We start from the raw sequence: 24,204 nt of genomic DNA, 5'->3' as shown, positions 1-24,204 counted from the left end.
GCAAGACAACAAATCCTGCATAAACTGTTGTCCATTCGGCCATTAAAGACATTGCCTTAGAAGAACTCAACAGTTGTAAAACGTCCAGTACGGTGTTCTTCAAAGCTAACTCTTGCTTAAAGGGACTATCCCGATTTCAAAAGAGTCTCAAATATAAAAGTCGGGGTACGTATGAAATTTAAGCGCCAAAATATAGAGGAATGGTGTATTTACCTTCTCTCAAAATTCCAGCTCAAAATATTGAGCCGTTTGGACGTGAACGTCAAAACTGCTTATCCGGACACGTAACCCTTTTAAGATTTCGGGTCAGTTTTTTCGTTGGGTGACCTGATAATCGATTTCTATTCCTTTAGAGGTCTATACAGTGAATGACCCATGTGGTCTACTTGATAACGAAAGGTAAATTTCACCTACACATTATTACTATAAAATAAAAGTCTATTTTTATGCAGACACCGCATAATACAGCTTGGGACACCGGTCTCCATTTCCAGATGAAGACTGGCGGGTGTAAGTTGTTTGAAAACATATCACAAATATTGAGTTAGTTGCTCGGCCCTTAGCTAGAGAAATTTAAGGGATTTTAACACAAAATTAAGCAGTTTTATTCTGCAAAAAATATCGGGATTAGCCCTTTAAATTCTCGACGAAAAGACCGCAATTCAGAAATAATATCATTGCTAATATCAGATCAGAACAGTAAAGTTTCTACGATTTTAGATGCGTAAATGCCTAATTGTTCGTCTGATATCTTCAGGAGATTCGCTGCATATAAAACATTAAACGCACTAGTTACCATCTTCTGTCCCTCGAATCTTATTTTCAATTGTATATTAGGTTTTTTGTAATTTCGGTGGAGGCCCCTTGGAGGTCCGACGCCCCGGACATTTTGTCATCCTCGTCCAGTGGGTATGGCGCCACTGATGGTTAGTCTCGTTTTAACACTTAAGGCCTGCTCTCCGTGCTGTGTAGATACGTGGGTACGTGAATACATATATTCAGATAGAGGGTCGACAACCCTGGAAATATAGTCCACTTAATGTGCTGATAAATGAATTAAAAAGAGTAGACTGGACAACCTGCTCTAAATGACGTCAGACTGGTTCCTACGTCACTGCGCTATTCTGACTTCAATATAGATAATGTAAGTCAGAAAAGGAGTGACGTAGGAGCGAGTCTGACGTATTAGAGCAGGTTATCGAGTCTATAAAAAGAGGTCCGGGGTTCGATAACAGTGTTGGCAGAGAAAGGTTTTCGGCATTTTCAGCCTGGTTTCTTCTGGAGGGTCTGGAAAGGAACAGTCTTTAGTCATTCGGATGGGAAGAAAACCAGAGATCATGTATACAAATCGGCGTGCACGTTACCTTAACAGTAGTCGGATCCAGCATCATTTCGGCTAGATCTATTTGTTAAGGCCAACTCAAGTTTCGTCAAGGTCGCTGAGATGTAAATAAGGTTAGGGCACGTGATTGTTGGCGAGATTGTAGGTTAGCGTTAAGGTAAACGTTAGGGCTAGTTCCAGGGTTAGGGTTGGGATTAGCGCTAGCCCTGTTTACATCTCGTGACCTTCGACCAAACTTGAAGTTGACCTTATAAAATAGATCTTACGCCGTCGGGTTGCCAGTTAGTGATACCCTGAGTTTGCCCCATGAGTGTTTTTCAGGTAATCCAGTATTTTTCTAGTAAGATTGGGTGTCTATACTTTCCATATATACTAAATTTGCCATACGTTTAATGGAAATAATCACACGATAAATAGTTTCGTGACAAAATATCTTTAAATTTAAGCATGGAACTGAGATAATTTGTTTTTTCAATTAGTGATTGGACAAGCTCTATAAGATCCGTTCAGTTGATGTAATGTGTTTTTGTAACTAGTGATACGATTTAACACTTGTTTTTGAAAGATAAAGAAGACGGCGCCTGCTGTGCTAATTTTAATGCAAATTTTGAAATACAAAATCAGCACGTGCTTCAATAATATTATAGACGTAGAATTTTGAATGGTGACAGATTGTGACCTGACAAAACAAATCGACATTTTGAAATTTTTGACTGAAATTAAAGCGATTAGCCATTATAAGTAATCGGAAATCCTTTTTTTAAGATTTTCAAACGTATGTAAAATTGTTTTTGCACAAATGAAAAATGACACTTAGGCCTGAAGTTTTGACATGGACAAATCTGACTGACAAATGAAATTTAACGTTCTACTGTTCTGCTCCGAACTGGACCAATGAAAACGGGTATACGCCATACAGTGGGCTATGAGGGAATTTTTGCCCGGACAGCGGTGCTACAGTCTCCTCTTATATCGAATTCCAACTGCTAAGGAATCTTTCACATGCAAGCCAATGTGTACATGGGATCTCGGTTTTTCGTCCCATATGTCCGGGACAAATCAATTCTCCAGTAAACTGAACCTGAGTATCATTGTAGTGGAGAGAATGGATATCATTTATTAGAACTTTGTTAGAGCGGATTAGCGTTTTGTCAGGTGAGTATACGAAGCTAAATGATCGATTACAATGTGCCCGCAGTGTATTCTGAGACTATCTTACACGGTTAGTGCTAATTGAAAAGGCCAGTTCAATTTTTCGTCATAGGTCACGAGATGTAAACAGGGCTAGCGCTAATCCCAACCCTAACCCTGGACCCAGCCCCATACCCTAACCGTAACCTACAATCTCGCCAACAATCACGTGCCCTAACCTTATTTACATCTCAACGACCATGACAAAAATCGAGCTGGCCTTAACAAATAGATTTCCACCTAGAAAATGGGTCAACTTTAGACAGATTAAATGGAGCCTTTACTACGTGAAATCTGGTCTATACTAGAGAAACCTTATATTATCTATCTCAAACGTCGAATGGTTTCTAGGAGATTATATTGCGAGGCTGTCACATCTAGTTATATTTATCAGGAGCGGATCTAGGAATTTTGAAAAGGGGGGGCGCTGCAAAATGAAGGCATTGAACGCGGAGACGGGGCACGCCGCTGTGGGGTGGTGTGTGTGTGTGTGGGGGGGGGGGGGGGTCCCCAAGAAAATTATCCGTCATTTCCTTGCATCTGTAGCCATTCCAAGAGCTATTTCCCAGACTGGTGTGTTTGAGTCGATGGTTTGAGTCATTTGGGATCCCTACAACGGGTTGGGAACGGACATATTTGAGTCTGAGAAAAGGCACTTTCAGCAGTAAAAAAGGGCACTGTCGAAAATTAGGGGGGTGGAGCGCCCCTCGCGCCCCCCATTGAATCCGCCTCTGTTTATGAACGTGGTCGTACTTTTCTTTACCTTTGTTAGACAGGGAACATGAAACACTATCTTTATTTACATATAAACATTCGCAGCGGGTTTTGACTGTCAAAGAGAGAAATGGGGTTTAACGTCCACTCGACACAAATTAGGTCATTTCGGGACTAACATATGGTTCAATTTTATTTCAATAATTCGCTTGCGCGTATATGGGTCTTTAGCAGTGGGGGAAACCGGAGGACCCGGAGAGACCCCACGAGGTTGGACAGGCGTCACCTACTCCTTGTCACGTAAAACCGAGGAATCAAAACCAGTTGACTCAATGACAGACCTTATGACACAGCGCGCACACGCTAACCATTCGGCCATTCAACCCCTCTGGACGTGTACGTGACAATATCATGTTTTGTATAATAATGAGGATGCTTATAAGGATTGAAATTAATAATTGTCAAATTAACCCACGCATTTACTCCCGCTGTTTTAAAAAAAAACAACACTGAAAGACATTTCAAGTAAAATGAATGCAATTTTATACATGAATAGGCTGATGGCTTCGTGATCCATCTGAAAGAAAAGTTTTTCTTTGACTGTCAACAAAGGGCTATAGATAGATGTTTAAAATATCAAGACTAACTATATATATAAGTGTAACGGATGTAATCGTAGGCGTTCTATATAGAACTAGAATCGTATTCAAGTAAACGTTTTTGCTGCTGTTCGCATTCACTTTCTATCGGGTAGGTATAATATTTCGTCTCGGTCTTTGCATTTTAGAAATGGCGAAGAATAATGGCAAAACGCAAACACGTGCTTGTTGTAAAGAAACTGACCACAGGATAACATACAAGGCCGCCTTTTAAGCAATTTTTAGAGAAAAGTTTTCGCGGTTTTTCTCTGTGGCCTCGTGCGCTGGAACCCTAAAGGATGCTTCGCCTCAAAGATTTTTCGGGCAGACGGGGTATACATGTAATTTGGTGTAAGCCAAAATATGTATAAATAGGCTGACTAGATGGATATTTATCATTGACTTGAAAACGTGACCTTTGAGTGTTGCGAAACTTCGTTATTAAAAAATAGAGAAGTAGTTATATTCATATATACCCTGATACCCTGTATGTGTTAAATATCCATATATAAGTAGTTATATTCATATATACCCTGATACCCTGTATGTGTTATATCCATATATACCCTGATACCCTGTATGTGTTAGGAAACTTCGTTATTAAATAATAGAGTAGTAGTTATATTCATATACCCTGTGTTGTGTTTTGTTATGGGTATAATTTTATATTTAAAAAACAAATATGTTGCCTTTAAGTCGACAATATAAATTTCCCCTACCCCTACTTTCCAGACCTACACTCAATTTGCGCAAAACATGAAAAACATCTTTTTCTTCTCTGAATACCAATTATATACGTTCGCATAGACTACCAATTCATTCTATTGTCTTTTGTTAGAGATGTCTCTGACACCAGATACTGGTTCAATTCACAAAGCATTCTGTTTATGAGAAATATCTTTGTTCCAGAAACACAAAACTTTGTACATAGTTTTTTATTGATGTATTTGATACATTAAAACAATAAAAGTTTTATAAAAAAGGCTATATTGTAGCTAAAATATCGGCTGTGAATGCTTTGTGAGCTCAGGACACCATCATGGCATCTATTGTTATACGAAAATGAAATGAAATGAGGTTTAAAGTCCTACTGTTCTGCTCCTAACCTGGGCTAATGAAGACGGGCATACGCCATACAGTGTGCTGTGAGGGAAATTTTGACCGGACAGCGGCACTACGGCCTACTCTTATATCGAATTCCAACTGCCAAGGGATCTTTTACGTGCACGCCAATGTGTACACGGGACCTCGGTTTTTCGTCCCATCCGAACGACCTATTGTTATACAATACCAATGATCAGTACGATGAAGAACTCTGTAGTCCTACTCTAGGTTTACCGTCCATGCCACGTCAGTTCTCGACAACTATCCCGAGTGAAAACCTTTCGGTGCGATGTGGACAATTTACGAAATAATAAAACACTTTTACGTTCTTGTTCATTTCTTTAAATTAACAAATGGATTAAAATTTAAAACGTTTAAAATCAGTGTAACAAACTCTGTATAGTGCCACTCTGCTTTATGCGCGACATTTTATGGGCATCATCATTATTTGTTTGGTCAATCTTTCGGTATGTGAAATTTCTGATGTCCGGTGAATGCTGTTGCAACAAACTGATGGGTTATACACAATCTTGAATTCGGGATTGACTGGGGCTTTGGTTGCAAAAGAAATTGGACCACTTGCTGATGCTGTACTCGCGGACAAGGAGACCGCAATAGGCCCGCCCGCCGTTCTGGGACTCTAAGCGGGAAATTTTGGGGGCATTGTATATCCGCCTGAATTCTAATTGGTGTGGAATTATACTGTTCAGTTGGAATACTATCCCCGCACATTAACGTAAGAATTTTACGGGATTTCAACACAATATTAGGAAGTTTTATTCTCCAAAATATAATCAGATTGGCCCTTTAAGAGAAGTCGACCACCAAACACCAACCTTTATCGACCAACGACTCCTGCTAATTTTAATGCAATGCTGAAAAAAAACCGCACAAATGTCTAAAAACCGCTTAGGCTAAATATTTTGATTTCAGGAGCGGGATACGAAGTATGCCAAAGCTGTAGATGATGCCCTGGATTCCATCATATCACTCAGTCATGATGTATCTAATGCTACTACAGATGATGTTATGGAAGTTGCTGATAGTGTCATGGCTGCCCTCGGTAATGGCGTGGATCAAGGTTATCTAGATATAGATTTAATCAAGGTGCGCAACCTTTTGTCTACCCAATTAGAAATATATCGTTCAATCTCTATGTCATATTTGAAATATAAGTAGATGTCATAGCACAACTTTTATGTCAATGACACATCGAAAAATCCCATAGTTTTGATAGACCATCAGATTCTGTGACAAAAACATCCCGATTAAAGAACTTAAAACAATCACCATGGCAGAGGCACAAAGGCTCTTTTAGTTATTAAGCCTCTATTTTATGGAATAATCTACCATTTAGTTTAAGATGTTGTACATCTCTATATTCTTTTAAAAAAACAACTTAAAACACATTTATTTAATCAGGCTTTTAACTGACTCTGTATACAACTGTTAACAAGTCCATAATCTTGTTGTTTATTTATGATTATATTGTCACTTTGTAAAGTGCCCCTGAACATGTTATATGAAAGGGCGCACTATAAATATGCTGTAATAATTTGTGAGAAGGTCTGAACTTGAAGCTCTGATATTCTGTACTTTACGCCATTATGTTTAATTAAACACCAAGAGTATTCTGTACGCTTATGTATGTCAGGCAGTCAAAATCATTACATAAACAACATATCCTACAGTTCGAACCTCTTCAATAAAAACACATACGGATGTCGGAAAGTTGAACAGTCTTCGTCAAATATAAAAGTTCTCATTTTGAGAGGGCTGTTGTGGTCCAAAGAACATACTCCATTAAGTTTTTATAAAATATGTGCGTCTAAAAGGTTAATATTTGGAATTTTTCAGAGAGTTTTAACCAATTCTGCTAATCTTATTAAGGAATTGGTATGTACATGTAATTTAGCATTTTTATATATTTTCATTAACACCCCTGGCCGTCCTTGTCACGTACAACTGGGGAATCGAAACCACACCAGTTGACTCAATGACAAACATGATACAACGCGCACGCGCTAACCATTCGGCAACCCCCCCACCCCACACTAAAACGTATTCAAATGGATTATCCAATTAAGAAAACAAAACCGAAACATCAACTGTAGAGACTCCCCTGGCATGGATTCCGTCGAATTTAAAAGAGGCCCATTAACACATAAGGGATTTCGGAAGGTTGGGAAATATTTATTTCATGATATCTGTGTAAATATTGAACATGATTTAATCATTTTTGAGGTGATATTCGTCAGGTATATAAATAGATCAATCTGATAGAAAGCACTCGGTGACTGACAATTATCAAGGCCTCCATCATTTCTACCTGGTTTTTGTGGCTTTGTTTTTTTTTTAAATATTGATTAAAAAAACAGAAAACATTAAACTGGAAAATCGAGGCTTCGTGTTTATTATTGTAGCAATGACAATTGAGACTACGCTATTCTTGTCAAAACTTGAAACATTCGTAATTTTGCTCATAGTAAAGTAATTTGACTGAAATTTACAATTCAGTTTTCATTATCTATTTTTATAACGAGAACGACCTACTCTTTATCTAAATCTTATTGTGATTAGTGATATTATTTGCCAATACTATGACGAATCAAGGCTATTTAATTAGAAGTTTCTTTGTTAATTTTCTATCAAAAGATCACTGAAAATGGAATATTTGAAATCAGACAAGTTTTAAATTCTACTGATGGTTTTACCGCTGCCTTGGCTATGGTGTTTACTAATGGCACAGACATCAGATTATCTACAGATCAATTTGGTAAGCTCAAAAGTAGGCCTACTTCTTATCCATGTAGAGAGGTAGAGAAACGGGGTTTAACGTCCGATCGACACCAACTAGGTCATTTCGGGACTGACATGGGGTCCTTAGCAGTAGGAGGATGCCGGAGGACCCGGAGAAAACCCACGAAGTTGGACAGGCGACCCTACTCCTTGTCACGTACAACCGGGGAATCGAAACCACGTCAGTTGACTCAATGACAGACCTTATGATACAGTGCTCACGTGCTAACCATTTGGTCATCCTAGCCCAGTAGGACGTTAAACCCTATTTCATTTTATTTTCAATTCTGCTCTAAAAATAGAACTACCCTATACAGGCAGCTGGTATATTTTTAATGACTTCGTTAACTCTCCTTATTTTTGTCTTTATCTGTCTTTTTAATCCTCTTGTTTTATAGAATTTGTTGCTGAAATTCTGGACTTGGAAGACGATTATAGTGTTACTATAAATAATTTTAATATCAATATTCCTAAATTAGGTAAGATTTCATACAAATAGATATATATTACAGGTAAACAGATATATTACATTGCATCTAATACACGCATATATAAATAGATAAACAAAAAAAAAAAAAAAACAAATATGATGCAAGTATAAAACTAATATACAGATAAATGGCGACCATTAACGGGTTTTATAAACCTAATGGATAAATGACGGGGATTATACAATCTGGTTAAAACACAGATCTTATTTCGTTTCGTTTTTTATAATTTAAAATTTCGTTTTACTTGTCTTCACAACACTAGGATCTATGAGTTGTTATATAACAGGCGTTCTAGTTGATGTGGGGAATTAGCCAATGAAACTGTCTGTTACGGTGAGATATTGGCGTGCTCTGCACGGAACTGTGGGCAAACCCCTAGAAACGTCAACGCTGATTGATTAATCAATGTCTGACGTCATAGGGTCAAAAGCTGCTCGTATGACCCCTGACGCGACAGTACAAGTGGTCAGATCTTCATGTAGTGTAGGCCATCAAAAGTATAAAAAACGAAACGAAATATAGATGTGTATTTTAATCCGATTGTGGATTAGATAAGTAATAGATAAAGATCGGGGACATACGTAGCTTGATTCAAGAATGAGAATCAATATGAAAATGAATATTCTGGAGATCTTTCTGGTTAATTAACTAGCGCCTTACTCACTGAGCCATCACGGCACTCTGTGTATAAAACACGATGTTCTTTATTTTGATAGGAACAGGCAAGAGTAGTATACTGATGTCAGTTATAAGAGACTGGACAACCGAGACAGGTATTAATGGTAAACATATACAAGCCACGCCCATCTTATCTATCAATATGCAAGGTAGTTTTCCATCAGATAGACTTCTGTACATGGATTTTATACACAATGAGACCAATGTAAGTTTCAAGAAAAATAATTTAGTACAGTCAAAATGCAATGCTTCAATAAAACTTATACACTGCCTGAGCCATCATAAATAATAAAGTGCCGAGAAACTTTTCAATAAATATGGCATGTACCCCGCTTTGTACGAAATCCATATGTGGGACGTAATAAGCTTCCATTTTGGCATTTCTGTATGGCACAAATTGTTGATGAATTCGGTCTTTCAAGAAAGATCTATTTTGTGCTTTGTACAAAAGATTTTATTTTACCGGAGCTGATTTCATACGAAAGTAAAATGAGTTAATTATTTGTGACTGGTCAGGAGAAATTACAGTTCTTTGACGAAGATAATGAAAAGAAAGGAACCGGGTCTAATGAAAATAGACATACGTCATGTCGTGTGGTAGAGGGAAATTCTACCCGGGAAACATCGTTTCCACCCACTCGTCCTGGAATTCTCAGTTGCTAGCAATTAGACTTGAAAGACAACACAAAATACTGACAAAGACGTTAACAGATCAAAGATCTAGCCATTCTTGCTATAATAGTTCGAAAATGAATAATTTAAAAATTTCATTCGAATTACTCTATTGTAAGCGAAGATATTAGCCTTTGAAGGTTTGACAGGACGTATGCAATAATTTCAACCACCGTACTGGTTGTTCGAAGCTAAGCCCCTCTCCTCCATTTTTAGCTTAAATCAAAATATGACTGAACTATTTAATATCGGAGATATCCGATGCCATCGAGAGTTGGTTGTGTCTGGATAGGTTAATTAATGTCTAAATAATAATTTAGATAACATTTCAGGCCTAAAGAAAGACTTGCAATAGACAGATTTAGCTCTTACATAATGTATGTTTAACTTGTATATGTTTTTATAAGTTTCCTTCTGATCTGTTATTTTACTTATTATGGTTAAACATACATTATGCAAGAGCTAAATCTGCCTATTGTAGATCTTTCTTTAGGCCTGAAATGTTATATAAACTTAGACATTGTAGATCTTTCTTTAGGCCTAAAATGTTATATAAACTTAGACATTGTAGATATTTCTTTAGGCCAAAAATGTTATATAAACTTAGACATTGTAGATCTTTCTTTAGGCCTAAAATGTTATATAAACTATTAAAATTAGACATTATTTAACCTATTGACATAACAAAACCATAATCAATCTCGATGTCATCGCTAGCCTAAGATATTTACTGGATTAGAATACGATCTGCTGCTCAACGATCATTGATGATTAAATCAAAGAGTGGACAATCGGGACTTTATTTTATCGTACCGACTTTAGTAATGATGATCGAGGCTAGGCCTTAAATTCAGTCGCTAAATTCTCGGTTCAGATTCGATCAATTTGAAATTTTCAGCAAATTCCTTTACATCATCTAGTTTTTAACTATTATAGTGAGAACTGCCAACTCGTTATCTAATCTCCCATAATGTATCTTTAATATATTTTAAATGGTTTCCCTATTGATTAATGGATAATTAGTCGCGCTTCGACCTCTAGCTGGCCGGTCACCTCTGGCTTGCGGCTGTGGTTTCGATCCCTGGTGTGAGCGTATGTGGCTTGGAGATAGGGGCGCCTTCTCAACCTCGTGGGTTTATTCCGGTTTCCTCCCACAGGAAAGAACCCCGCGCGTGAACTAAGATAATGAAAAAATGAAAATAAGACAACTTGTCTGCGATATCACCTTCGGTGGAAGCGGACGTTAAACACTAAGAATAATAACTATTTGCTTGAAAACGTTGAGAGAACGCTCAACGCAACGTCGCTTTAATTAAAATAGTAATTGTTTTCCATATTATGTTTCTGTGTTTATTACGTATGTCAATTATTGCTAAATGCTGCCTAAGAGAGGATTAAAAATAGTATTGGCCAGGAAGAACGAAGATACACGAAGAGCAGTTTTGTTTCAGAAGGAATTACTCCATAAATTAACACATTAATTTACAAAAGATTATTTCGTTTCAGGAATATAGGGTACCAATATGCGTCTACATGGACAAGGATTCAGACAAGTAAATATATCATTTATTACAAATAGGATCACCTTCGTCATATAACTACACAGAGAGAGGGAAAGAGAGAAATGGGGTTTAACGTCCACTTGGCATAGATCATTTGTCAGGCTTTTAACTGACTCTGTATAAAATCGTTAACATGCCCATAATCTTGTTGTTTATGTGTGATTTACATTGTCACTTTGTAAAGTGCCCCTGAACATGTTATATGAAAGGGTGCACTATAAATATGCTGTAATAATAATAATAATAATAATTTGGGGGCTGACATGGTTCAATTTTATTTCAATAATTCTCTTGCGCGTGGGGGGGGGGGGGGGGGGTGGTGGATGGCCGAATGGTTAGCACGTGCTCGCTGTATCATAAGGTCTGTCATTGAGTCAACTGGCGTGGTTTCGATTCCCCGGTTGTACGTGACAAGGAGTAGGGTTGCCTGTCCAACCTCGTGGGTTTTCTCCGGGTCCGCCGGTCCCTCCCTCTGCTTAAGACCCCTACGCGCAAGCGATTTGTTGAAATAAAATTGAACCATATGTTAGTCCCGAAATGACCTAGGGTTTTTTCGCAGTGGGAGGAAACCGGGGCACCCTAAGAAAACCCACGAGGTTGGACACTTGACTGCCACTAGAAAAGAGAAAACGAAAAAATATATAAAAAGTCCTTGCATTACCATGTTTTTATTGAGTAAAGAATAAATAAACACACGTGAATGTACGGACTATTTCGATTTTTGTCGTGTTCTCTTGTCTAATGACATTCAATTACTTTTTTGAATTGTCAGATATCCTCGCACAGTCTCACATAACAACTTTTGGTCTTCGAAGGAATTGTAAGTGAGCAGAAATTCTCCTGTGTATCTGTTATCACTCGTCACTTCAGTCAGTTATATAGAAGGATAACTCGTGTTTTCCTTTTTGTGTTCGTCACTTCCTTTTGTAGAAACCTGCATTACGCATCAATCGTAGCACTGATCTCTGTGTTAATATTATATTTGAAACATGTTTAACCAGTTCTATCACACTTGTGATAATGACTGACACCAATATTGTTCTTTAAAGTTATGGGGTTGATTACAACATGGTGAGATTCATGTTCTGAGGTATAAAAGTATTTTTGTTTTACAGTCTGGACTGGTTAATCGATGGTATGAAAACTTTACCTTTAAATAAAACAGCAACTAGATGTTTTTCCAACCATTTTACTAATTTTGCTGTGTTGATGCAGATTAGCGCCCTAGAGGTATGAATTGATATCATTTACTGTTCAACCTACACTTCAATTGATTTTAATTATTTTATACTCGAACATCAGGTCTATTAAATATCAAAGATTCGCCGTCTTATCCTCGAGTTTGTTTTAGATCATAGACTTAAGTTTTTTTCTGTTAATAAGCGAATATCACGTCTTCAGAAGAATTATTACTCTCACAAAGAAAATCAAGGTAATTAATTTTGAATATAATATCAAATTTATAATAGAATGGCCTGCTATGTATAGTTTAACGGTCGAGAGCGGGACATTGAGTCATATATTATTGAAACTACACGAGTGGCGTCAGTCCCGGGTGTTGTTTAATATATTACGCAATGTCTAAAGCTCGAGACCATTAAACAACTTAAAATACAGACACCCGCACGTGCTTTATAATGATATACGTCACGTCGGTCCAAAATTTCATCTAGTATAAATAATACGCTTGGCGCATTGCCCGTACCATTATTTGAAATAATGGCATGCTTACATCAAAGGATGACGCCACATGTGTATTTTAAGGCCTATTAATAGATCGGGCATTTTAACGGGTTTTGAAAACTAGTTTCGTAAATTGAACGTTATCACATGAATTAGGCTGAAAGGTTCCAAGTCTGAAAAGGAGTAGATCAGTGTGGTTAAAACAAACTATGAAATACAATATTTTATTGTTCCACATTTTCTAGATCTCTGGCAGTGATCGTAAAGCCTTGGACTACCTATCTATATTTGGTTGCTGTGTCTCCATAACTTGTCTGTTTATAAGTTTTGTTTTACTAGTACTTTCTAGGTAAGTCTCGATTCTTGAGTCTAAAATTCATAATTGAAAGGTTGGCAAACTCTTGTGTCGCCATGCCGGTCCGCCAGTCCGTTCAGCACTTCTTTTGAGTACTCGGTGAATCCAGTTCCAGGCAGGTGTTGGTTCTTTTTTTTTTCAAATTTTGAGAGGTTGAAATAGGGTTTAACGTCCACTCGACCAAAACTAGGTCATTTCGGAACTAACATATGGTTCAATTTTATTTCAATAATTCGCTTGCGCGTAGGGGTTTTTAGCAGTGGGAGGAAACCGGAGGACCCGGAAAAACCCACGAGGATGGACAGGCGACCCTACTGCTGGTCACGTCCAACCGGGAAATCGAAACCACGCCGGTTGACTCAATGACAGACCTTATGATACACGCGCTAACCACTCGGCCATCCACCCCCTTACTTTGAAACAAACATGTTTAAGGACAAAGTTACTATGTGAAATGTGAATTATTTTTTGTATTATTTGAAGGTTACAGACAGATAATGTGTTTGTATTAAAGTTACTTTGTGAAATGTGAATTATATTATTTTTTTGTTTATTATTTGAAGGTTACAGACAGATAAAGTGTTTGTTTTAAAGAATATGGTATTTATGATGTTTTGGGCACAGATATTATTTTTAACTGGAGTTGACAAGACACATCTTCCTGTAAGTGAATCACAGGTTACTACAAGTGTAAGATAGTAAATATGAGAAGTTGCACACACATCATCTGATCTCGAGAAATAGAAGATTTTCCATTAAAGTTTCAAATTTAAGTTAACCACCAGCTAAATAGCTACTAAGTTGGATGGGTCTACTTGGGACCTTTTGTACCGAGCCTATCCAATGCCCTGTGACCCTTGGCTTCTGACATTTTGCTGCACAGTCACCGTTGTCATACATTAAGCGAGAATGCTCAGTCTTTTTGGAAAACATGAAACCAATCCGTGACTTCTTATTTGGGCAGTTCAAGCTAAAAAAAAAGTTTTTCATACCCCTACTCTTATTTCGAATTTCAACTGTCGGGAGTTCTTGTACCTCGGGTTTACGTTCCATCCGAACGACTATACATTTTTTCTTGTCAGACCCTCCTTTAATTTTTCACCACTGACAAGGGAAGCCACTCATTCGGCCAACACCGTGATAGAACACGGGTCCTCGCGGTTAGCGAGCCAACGTCTTACTCACTGAGCCACCGTGACCCCTGGGTTATTATTATAAAGAGAGAGACAGATCAGAGAGAGAGAGAGATAGAGAGAGAGAGAGAAAGAGAGAGAGAGAGAAAGAGAGAGAGAGATTGGATTTAACGTCCACTCGACACAAACTAGGTCAGTTCGAGACTAACATGGTTCAATTTTATTTCAATAATTCGCGTGCGCGTGGGTGTCTTTAGCAGTGGGAGAAAACCGGAGGACCCGGAGGAAACCCACGAGGTTGGACAGGTGACCCTACTCCTTGTCACGTACAACACGCCAGTTGACTCAATGACAGACCTTATGATACAACGCTCCCCCCCCCCCCCCGTGGGTTATTATAATATTGTTTTGTTTATTACAGGTGGTTTGTAAGGTAATAGCTGCTTTATTACACTACCTTTTTCTCACCGTCATCATGTGGATGTTTAGTCAAGGGATACAACTCTACATAAAAGTTTCGTATATTACGTCACAGGCCAGCCATTGGATAGAGTATACATTAATCTCGTATGTTATACCTGCTGTGATTGTAGCTATTTCATTGATAAAGTCTCACAGAAATTATGGTTACGCTAAATAGTAAGAAACATTCTTATTTTGTTTTTAATAAAGGGGCCATCCCAATTTGAGTCTCAAAAATAAAAGTCTGTGTCTGTATAGAATTTAAGCGCCAAGATATAGAGAAAGGTGTATTTACCTTGTCTCAAAACATTGAGTCGTTTGGACGTCAACGTCAAAACCGCTTATCCGGACACGTAACCCTGTTAAGATTTCGGGTCAGTTTTTTCGTTGGGTGACCTGATAATCTATTGCCTTTCCTTTCGAGGTCTATACAGTGCTTGTCCACGTGGTGTACTTGATAAAGAAAGATAAATTTCACCTACACGTTATTTTTATAAAATAAAAATCTGGTTTTATCCAGACACCGTATAATACAGCTTGGGACACCGGTCTCCATTTCCAGATGAAGACTGGCGGTTGGTTGCTCAGCCCTAAGGTAGATGATTTTAAGGGCTTTTAACACAAAATTAAGCAGTTTTATTCTCCAAAATATAATCGAGATTGGCCCTTTAACTAAATACCCCATAATACCCCATTTAAATTAGAAAAAAAAATCTCAAGGGCATCATTATCAAAGTCAATATCTCACTTTTCACAGACCGAAATATGACTGAAATTAAATAATTATTATTACCATTATCACATTACAACTTTTGACCAACATCAATTTGAGAGAGAGAGAGAGAAATGGGGTTTAACGTCCACTCGACACAAACTAGGTCATTTCGGGACTAACATATGGTTTAATTTTATTTACATAATTCGCTTGCGCGTAGAGGTCTTTAGCAGTAGGAGGAAACCGGAGGACCCGGAGAAAACCCACGAGGTTGGACAGGCGACCCTACTCCTTGTCACGTACAACCGGGGATTCGAAACCACGCCAGTCGACTCAATGAAAGACTTTATGATACAGCGCGCGCACGCTAACCATTCGACCATCCAACCCCCCAACTTCAATTTGACTTCCATCTTAAGCCCCTACCTGCCAAAATAAAGGTTATTGTTTAAGTTTAGGACCTTTATACCATATTAAACTCCTACCTGTCAGAAGAAAGGGTATTGTTTGAATTTAGGACCATTATGCAATCAAAGGTGCTTAAAATTTAAAAACATTTTGGACCAAAAATTACTCAGATCTCTAAAGTTATTTTAAGTTTACGTTGGTTTGTACAAGCCAGCGAATTCTTCATCAAAAACTGTTTCATAGTCAAAGATTTTGTTTTATGTAAAAAAAAAAAAAAATCAGTCGTTACATTAAACTGGTGCATTATTTGACTGTGTCATCAATATAAAAATACGGGGATGTTTTTTCTTTTAACCATTGTGGTATTTTGGGACCCCGCAACCATATCCTTAACCTTTGTGGGGAACTGGTCCATAATTGTCTAGAGAGAATTTTATACATTGTCAGCTACTTAATTTCGAGTATAATGCTGATGGTTACAAGTGCCTAATCTATTCTGGGATCGGTGCTAGCTTTGTATTTGGAATATTTCATACTGATGATGTTGTGTTGATCATTCTAGTAATCTAGATCTGAAAACAAATCCTGGTACTCTACCAACCACGTCAAAAGACATGTAAACTAATGACAATTAAGTTATTTTCAGATTTTTATGGTTTCAAAAACTCCTTATAATTCATATCATCACTGTTAATACCTCAAATATTTTTTTTTCACTCTGATTGATTATTATTCAGTCTTTATATGAAGCTGTAGTTTGATCGTATTTGAATAAAATTATGCATCCAAAAACCTATTTATTTATGGGGTCGTATATTACTCCTTGTTGCCGAGAATGTTTTTCTTGCGACGTGTCCAGGGTTAAATGACATATGTTATAATATAATATATTTTTCTTGCAGTTGTTGGTTAGCACCCAGTGAAGGACTAATGTTTGCTTTTGTTGGACCTGCACTGTTTGTTATAATTGTAAGTATAGAAACACGTTAGTCAATGGTTTTAAAATATTAATAGGGCAAAATTCTACCAGTACGACAATCATTCCTATATATAATTGCATACAGATACATGTCAGACTACAGGGACGGATCTACCAAGCCCAGTAAGACAGACCACCGGGACGGATCTACCATGACCAAGACGACAGATCACAGGGACGGATCTGCCATGACCAAGACGACAGATCACAGGGACGGATCTGCCATGACCAATACGACAACCATTCCTATATAATTGTACACAGATACCCGACAGACTACTACAGGAACGGATTTACTATAAAACTAATGAAGCTTTCGTTTAGGGTCCCAGATCCTGGAGTTGTCCCAGAAACGACCCAAGTCCACGTTTTAAAACATTTTAGGTCTACATAAACCAGGGAAGCTTAAGAGTGAATGGATACTGTAGAGCTATGTGTCCCGGTAATATACTGGGTAGAATTGAGACTCAGGGAAGATTAGGAATGAATAGGCTCTGTAGAGCTATGTGTCCCGGTGATATTCTAGATAGAATTGAGACTCAGGGAAGATTAGGAATGAATAGGCTATGTAGAGCTATGTGTTCCGGTGATATTCTAGATAGAATTGAGACTCAGGGAAGATTAGGAATGAATAGGCTCTGTAGAGCTATGTGTCCCGGTAATATACTGGGTAGAATTGAGACTCAGGGAAGATTAGGAATGAATAGGTTCTGTAGAGCTATGCGTCCCGGTGATATTCTAGATAGAATTGAGACTCTGGAAATTAGTAATTGAATTCCACATGTTCAAAACCAACAACACTGGAGAAGATAACACCCAGCTTCAGGGGTCCCAGTAATCCCCCCCCCCCACTGTCAGGCTATGTTAAAATTTATTAACAGTAGATGCAGCGTTGTATTTTTCATCTCGGCATCAGGGAAAATCCTGTATAATTAAACGATAACTAAAACTAACCATATCATTTTCTTGTATAGGTGAATTTGTTGGTACTAATTCGAGTTCTGAAGACTTTCAACTCTGTACAAATTAATGCTAGAAAAAGTGATCAAGATAAATTCAAGTAAGTAATATTATTTTAATATGTTTGATGCCTTTAAAACCTTGTCGAATTATTCATCGTCGCCTGTAACGAGGGATAATATTAAACGTTATCACTGTTTGAAGGTAACAGATGTGGCATAGGCTGCTATAGGTTGTTTTAAGAAAGTTTTGGTTCTGTGGCACATGCTAGAATTGATTTCATGTATATCTGAGCAATGACAGTTTTTCCAGCTGTTAAAGATCACTACGCGCAAGCGAATTATTGAAATAAAATTAAACCATATTTTAGTCCCGAAATGACCTAGTTTGTGTTGAGTGGACTCTCTCTCTCTCTCCCTCTCTTTCTATCTCTCTCTCATTTCTATAATTCGCTTGCGCGAAAGGGTCTTTAGTAGTGGGAGGAAACCGGAGGACCTGGAGAAAACCCACCAACTTGGACAGGCGACTCTACTCCGTTTCACGTACGACCGTGGAATTGAAACCACGCCAATTGACTCAATGACAGACCTAATGATACAACGCGTACGCGCTAACCATTCACCCCCCCCCCCATGATATCAATAGATATGATAAACAAAGGTGAGAAATCCTTCCTGGTATCTAGTATTTCTGTGATTCCGAATTCTGTCTGTATGAAATCATTACACAAATCACATGATTGTGGTGGCAATTATACAAACAATTGACAGTTATATTAGGCCGTTTGTTTTTATCAAGGGCAAGTGTAAGGGCGTGTTTTGTTCTGCTACCATTATTAGGAACATCCTGGATACTTGGAGTGTTTGCTCTAGATAATACCAATACAGTTTTCTTTCAATACCTGTTCGTTCTCCTCAATATGTTAAAGGTAAGTTGTTTTGTTTTTCTTTTCTTTTGGAACAAAGTTTCAAAAGTCTTGTTTAGAAAACGAGGTTTGTTTATATGTTACAGTATTGTGTCTTTATATCAGGTTCTTGATTACAAAACTTGTTTAACATCTTATATAATACTTTTATTCTTCTTCTAACATATTAAAACCTAAGACTCCGTAATTAGCTTGTGTTGAGAGAGCCATGTCCTAGCTTGGCTAGGCACGAGTGTGCCAACTCCCAACTAACTTACATTACATGGCCGTTGTCCGCTCTTAACTCCAGACCTGCGTGGCCTGGAGTTAATTTCTAGACGCCCTCGCCTAGCCTCCAACTCTCGTGTCCTGGCCGGACCTGACTGTCGATTCGTTTGTTATCTGGGTTTATAAACCCTTCCAAACAAAGGATCTTATTAGGCATCTGGCTAATGTATCATATATCATATCAGGTTTAACATTCGATACATGCTAATCAGACACAGAAAGTTTAAATAAAACATGCCAGCAAGTTAAGGTTACATAATCGTTACATGATCACATAGACCAAGAACTCCAGGGATGTCGATAGCGAACAGGTGTCAAGTTGGCAGGAAGCGTCTATAACATCAGATAATCTGTGATTATGTAACACTTGGTTGGTTTCTTTTATACACTAACAATGCAATCTGATTAGAATACAAGGCCCTGTTTCTCGAAATCTTATCTAAAGTTAAGATCCAGATTTTAGTAAATACTTCAATTTTGATTGGCTAGGCACTAAAATCAATCTAATATTATCCAATCAAATTACTAAAATTTGGATTTCATCTTAGTTAAAAGTTCGTGAAACAGGCCCCTGATCAATATGTCGTATTGTTTTTTTATACTTTCAATGGCCTCTAGTAGATCAAGATCTGTGGTCGGTTGTAATGGCAGGTCGCGTCCGGAGTCATACGAGGGACTTTTGACTCTATGACGTAAGACATTTGATTAATCAATCAGCGTTGATGTTTCTAGTTCGTGCATTGTAAGCCAAGAACTCGCCGTAACAGACCATTTGATTGGCTAATCCCTCACGTCAACCAGAACGCGGTTTATATAACAACTTTCCCAGATATTAGTGTAGCAAATACAAGAAAAACGAAATTTTGAACTATAAAAAACGAAACGAAATAGGATCTGTGTTTTGATCAGATTGGGTTATCACTTGCAGTGTTATGTGATACATAACGTTGTTATCCATGGAATTATTTTACATGGTTTTATAGCTATGGGATGGGGGTCAGTGTTTGATGGGTGGGGACTGCCATATTGTTTTTATGATCTGGTATTCTCCATGTTTTTTTTCTTCCTCAGGGAATCCTGGTACTGGTGTTTCATGTTCTGCTCAATGATGATGTAAGTTGATAATTTTAATAATATTTTGATTGATTGAAACACCCATAAACTATCAATATTCTACCCAAATACATTCGAGAAAACCATAAAGGATATGATCAACCTACGTGTTTTTCAAAAATAGATAGAAAATCATATCATCTATTAGAATCAACTATTAAAAACTCTTTTGTCGGTTATTATAAAGTTAAAGATTGCGTTTATCACGTCAATGGCGGATCTTCTTTAAAGGTGCAGGGGGGGGGGGTGGATGGCCGAATGGTTAGCACGTGCGTGCTGTATCATACGGCCTGTCATTGAGTCAACTGGCGTGGTTTCGAATCCCCGGTTGTACGTGACCAGGAGTGGGGTCGCCTGTCCAACCTCGTGGGTTTTTCCGGGTCCTCCGGTTTCCTCCCACTGCTAAAGACCCCTACGCGCAAGCGAATTATTGAAATAAAATTAAACCATGTGTTAGTCCCGAAATGACCTAGTTTGTGTCGAGTGGACGTTAAACCCCATTTCTCTCTCTCTCTTTAAAGGTGCGTCATGTAATTATAAGAGCTGACCGGGCTTGCTATAATAATTTAAAAATGAATAATAAAAATCGAATATATTGAAAATTTCAGTCACATTATCTTAGTATACAGTTTGATCGGTGGGGGCCTGATAATTAACTATTAATCACGGGAGTACGACAAGATGGTGTCATTCAACAATGGCCGTTAAATGGGCGATGTTTTGTTAAATTTATAAGTTGTTAAGTTGATTAAAGAGATGAAACAATAGAATTTTTACAGGGAGGAATTTATCGTCGCTGAGTAGGAGTGGCTGGTCGTAAGAGTCTACTGTAGACGATGTTGATTATTTCTATTTTTATATCCTATTCAGGTTACCAGTGTAGTGTTTAAGAAGTATGGATGTCGTCCACGTGGTAAAGTTATCCACATCTCAGATAAACCAGGTACCAAGTCGTCCGGGTTGTCGCCAGTAGATGGCACTCATAAAACCACTCGAGATAGATATAGTTTATTTTTGGTGGTAAGTTTTACTTCAGATTATTATTCATGGGGTGTGGTATGGTCCCTTTAAAGGTGTGAAGGTCTAGGACTAAGTTTTACTTCAATTCATGGGGTGTGGTATGGTCCCTTTAAAGGTGGGAAGGTCTAGGACTAAGTTTTACTTCAGATTGTTATTCATGGGGTGTGGTATGGTCCCTTTAAAGGTGGGAAGGTCTAGGACTAAGTTTTACTTCAAGTTACTATTCATGCGGTGTGGTATGGTCCCTTTAAAGGTGTGAAGGTCTAGGACTAAGTTTTACTTCAATTCATGGGGTGTGGTATGGTCCCTTTAAAGGTGCGAAGGTCTAGGACTAAGTTTTACTTCAAGTTACTATTCATGGGGTGTGGTATGGTCCCTTTAAAGGTGTGATGATCTAGGCCTATAATTGTATTGGGGGGTTGGATGGCGGAATGGTTAGCGCGTGCGCGTTGTACCACAAGGTCTGTCATTGAGTCAACTAGCGTGATTTCCATTCCGCGGTTGTACGTGATAAGAGGTAGGGTCGCCTGTCCATCTTCGTGGGTTTTCTCCCGGTCCTCCCACTGTTAAAGACCCCCTACGTGCAAGCAAATTATTGAAATAAAATTGAACCATGTGTTTGTCCCGAAATGACCTAGTTTGTGTCGAGTGCACTTAAAGCCCATCTCCCTCAGGGTATGTGATAACTGTATGGTCGACCTATTTAATGACGCCCAAATAAATGAAATAAAATGGAGATTTAACGTCCTACCGATCTGCACCGACCGGGCTAAAGAATACAGACAGGTGCCATATAGTGTGATATGTGGGAAATTGTGCCCGGACAATTGCGCTACGGCCTACTCTGATTTTGAATTTTAACTGTCATTGGTTCTTTTATGTGCACGCCAATGTGTACATGGGACCTCGGGTTTTCGTCCCTTCCGAACGACTAGACGCTGTTACTTGTCACGCCCTCTGTCACAAATGACAAGGTGAAACCACGCCGCCAAATCCCGAAGAACTTTCTCGGCCAACACAGGGATCGAACTTGGTATCTCCAGATTATCGAAACAACGCCTTACTCACGGATCCACCGCGGATTCCAAGCCCAAATAAACATCCATATAGCCTATATTGTTTCAAAACTTAAAATTGTGAACTGAACCCGTTTGAGAAGAACAAAGTTATTTTCAGTTATGTTTTCGTTTTATTTTCAGAAATCATTCCAAAAAACCAAACTATCAAAAAGTGACAACTTACAGCCGAGAACATCATCAAAATAATAGATTGACTATTGGGCATCTTACTTGGTGCCGAGAACAGATTTAGGCTTTAAATGTTCCAGATAATGGCAAATGGTTAACATAAATCAGTTTATTGGAGCCAATAATAAAACGGTTTAACGATCAATAAAGTATTTGTTTCGTTGTTTTATTATGCGCCCACATTTTCATGTGGACGTATATTGTCGTCGCCCTGTCCGTCCGTCCATCCCGAATTGTGAACAGTCTACAGGTCACAATTTTTATCCGATTTCAATGAAACTTGAAATATAGGTTTATCACCCTAAGATCTAGGTTCCTTTCGATATTGGCATGTATCGGACTGTAACTTCATCGATTATGGCCAATGATTGTACGAAAAATCACGTATTTAGCTTGTGAAAACTGTAGGGGTCACAATTTTTATCCGATTTGGTTTAAACTTGAAATGTATGCTTATAACCCAAAGATCTCAGTTCCTTTCGATATTCGCGCATATCGAAACGTAACTTCCTGAATTATGGCCCCTGATTGTACAAAAATCGCGTTTTTAGCTTGTGGACCCTATAGAGGTCATAATTTTTTTCCGATTTAAAAAAGCGTATTCTTATATCGCCGTTAAACCCTAAGGACGGCTGAGTTCGAATTTCGTGAAAATCGGCCCAAAACTGACAGACAAAATGGCCGCCGTTCGTTCTCAAAAATATGGTATATCAAGGTTGTGGACCCTATAGAGGTCACAATTTTTATCCGATTTTGTTGAAACTTGAAATGTAAGTTTATAACCCAAAAATCTCGGGTCCTTTCGATATTCGCGCATATCGGACCGTAACTTCCTGAATTATGGCCCTTGATTGTAGGAAAAATCACTTTCTTTTTAGCTTGTTCTCTATCCATCTCTCGAAATTGTTGGCGTATCCCGCTGGTTTATCTGGCAGGAGGCCCAACTTCTAGAGGGTCCATATCCTTGGTATATGTATTGTATGCTTTGCCACTATTTGCTTAAAGGGGTGGGGCCATTTTGACGGTGGTGTCGGTACGAAAATCGAAAACATTCGCGATGGTTGTATAATGCACATATATTTGAACATTATTTAAACTGTGCAATCGAGGGCAGTTATCCATGATGTTACAATACGATCCGTGCCAAAATTGAATCCACCCGTGATATTTGGAATATAAACCTATATTCTAATTTAAGTTTGTTCCCCACCCCCTCTGTATCCGTCCCTGGACACTCCTTCATATACCGGGAGATTTTATTAGTCAACCGGTCGTTATTCACAATAGAAACTATGAACTCAAGTCTCCTTTACACTCCATTTGTACAGACGTTCAGGCTGACCAGGTTGCTACTTATAAGGGTATTTTTGAAATTGTTCATGTCCAAAAAATAAATTATAATATTAATGGCGCCCTTGAGTAGGATGAGTGACTGCTACAGAGCAGACATTACCAAAACTTTTAACAAATTCTTATATTGGTCCCAAATTCGAAATGAAATGGGGTTTAACGCCCTACTGTTCTGCTCCTATACTAGGCTAATGAAGACGGGCATACCTTATACAGTGTGCAATGAGGGAAATTTTACCCAGGTAGGGGCACTATGGTCTACTCTTATATCAAATTTCAACTGCCAAGGGATCTTTTACGTGCACGCCAATGTATACACGAGGCCTTGGTTTTTCATCCCATCCCAACGACTAGACAGCTGTCCTTGTCCGACCCTCCGTCTTGCACCACTGACAA

General features: G+C 38.3%; 1 protein-coding gene across 1 annotated transcript; it reads left to right on the top strand.

The window, feature by feature from the left end:
* Positions 1-11,044: 11,044 nt before the first annotated feature.
* Positions 11,045-22,583, top strand: LOC126829950 (adhesion G-protein coupled receptor D1). The gene is made up of 11 exons (XM_050560150.2): positions 11,045-11,182; positions 12,307-12,421; positions 13,120-13,223; positions 13,793-13,892; positions 14,784-15,001; positions 16,850-16,916; positions 17,901-17,986; positions 18,685-18,814; positions 20,150-20,191; positions 21,062-21,211; positions 22,411-22,583. Exons 1-11 carry the CDS (start codon positions 11,163-11,165, stop codon positions 22,474-22,476), a joined length of 1,098 nt encoding a protein of 365 aa, XP_050416107.2. The 5' UTR covers positions 11,045-11,162; the 3' UTR covers positions 22,477-22,583.
* Positions 22,584-24,204: the final 1,621 nt, after the last annotated feature.

This window comes from Patella vulgata, chromosome 8 (genome assembly GCF_932274485.2).
Source record: "Patella vulgata chromosome 8, xgPatVulg1.2, whole genome shotgun sequence".
NCBI lineage: Eukaryota > Metazoa > Mollusca > Gastropoda > Patellidae > Patella > Patella vulgata.
The sequence above is the reverse complement of the archived record's forward strand: the minus strand, read 5'-3'. Positions and strand labels throughout refer to the sequence as shown.

Bases quoted from the DNA above. Each gene is read 5' to 3' on its own strand.
- LOC126829950 (XM_050560150.2), top strand. From the start codon at position 11,163: ATGGACAAGGATTCAGACAA. The intron at 17,987-18,684 runs GTAAGTAATATT...GTTTTTATCAAG, and splicing joins AGTGATCAAGATAAATTCAA to GGCAAGTGTAAGGGCGTGTT. The intron at 20,192-21,061 runs GTAAGTTGATAA...TATCCTATTCAG, and splicing joins ATGTTCTGCTCAATGATGAT to GTTACCAGTGTAGTGTTTAA.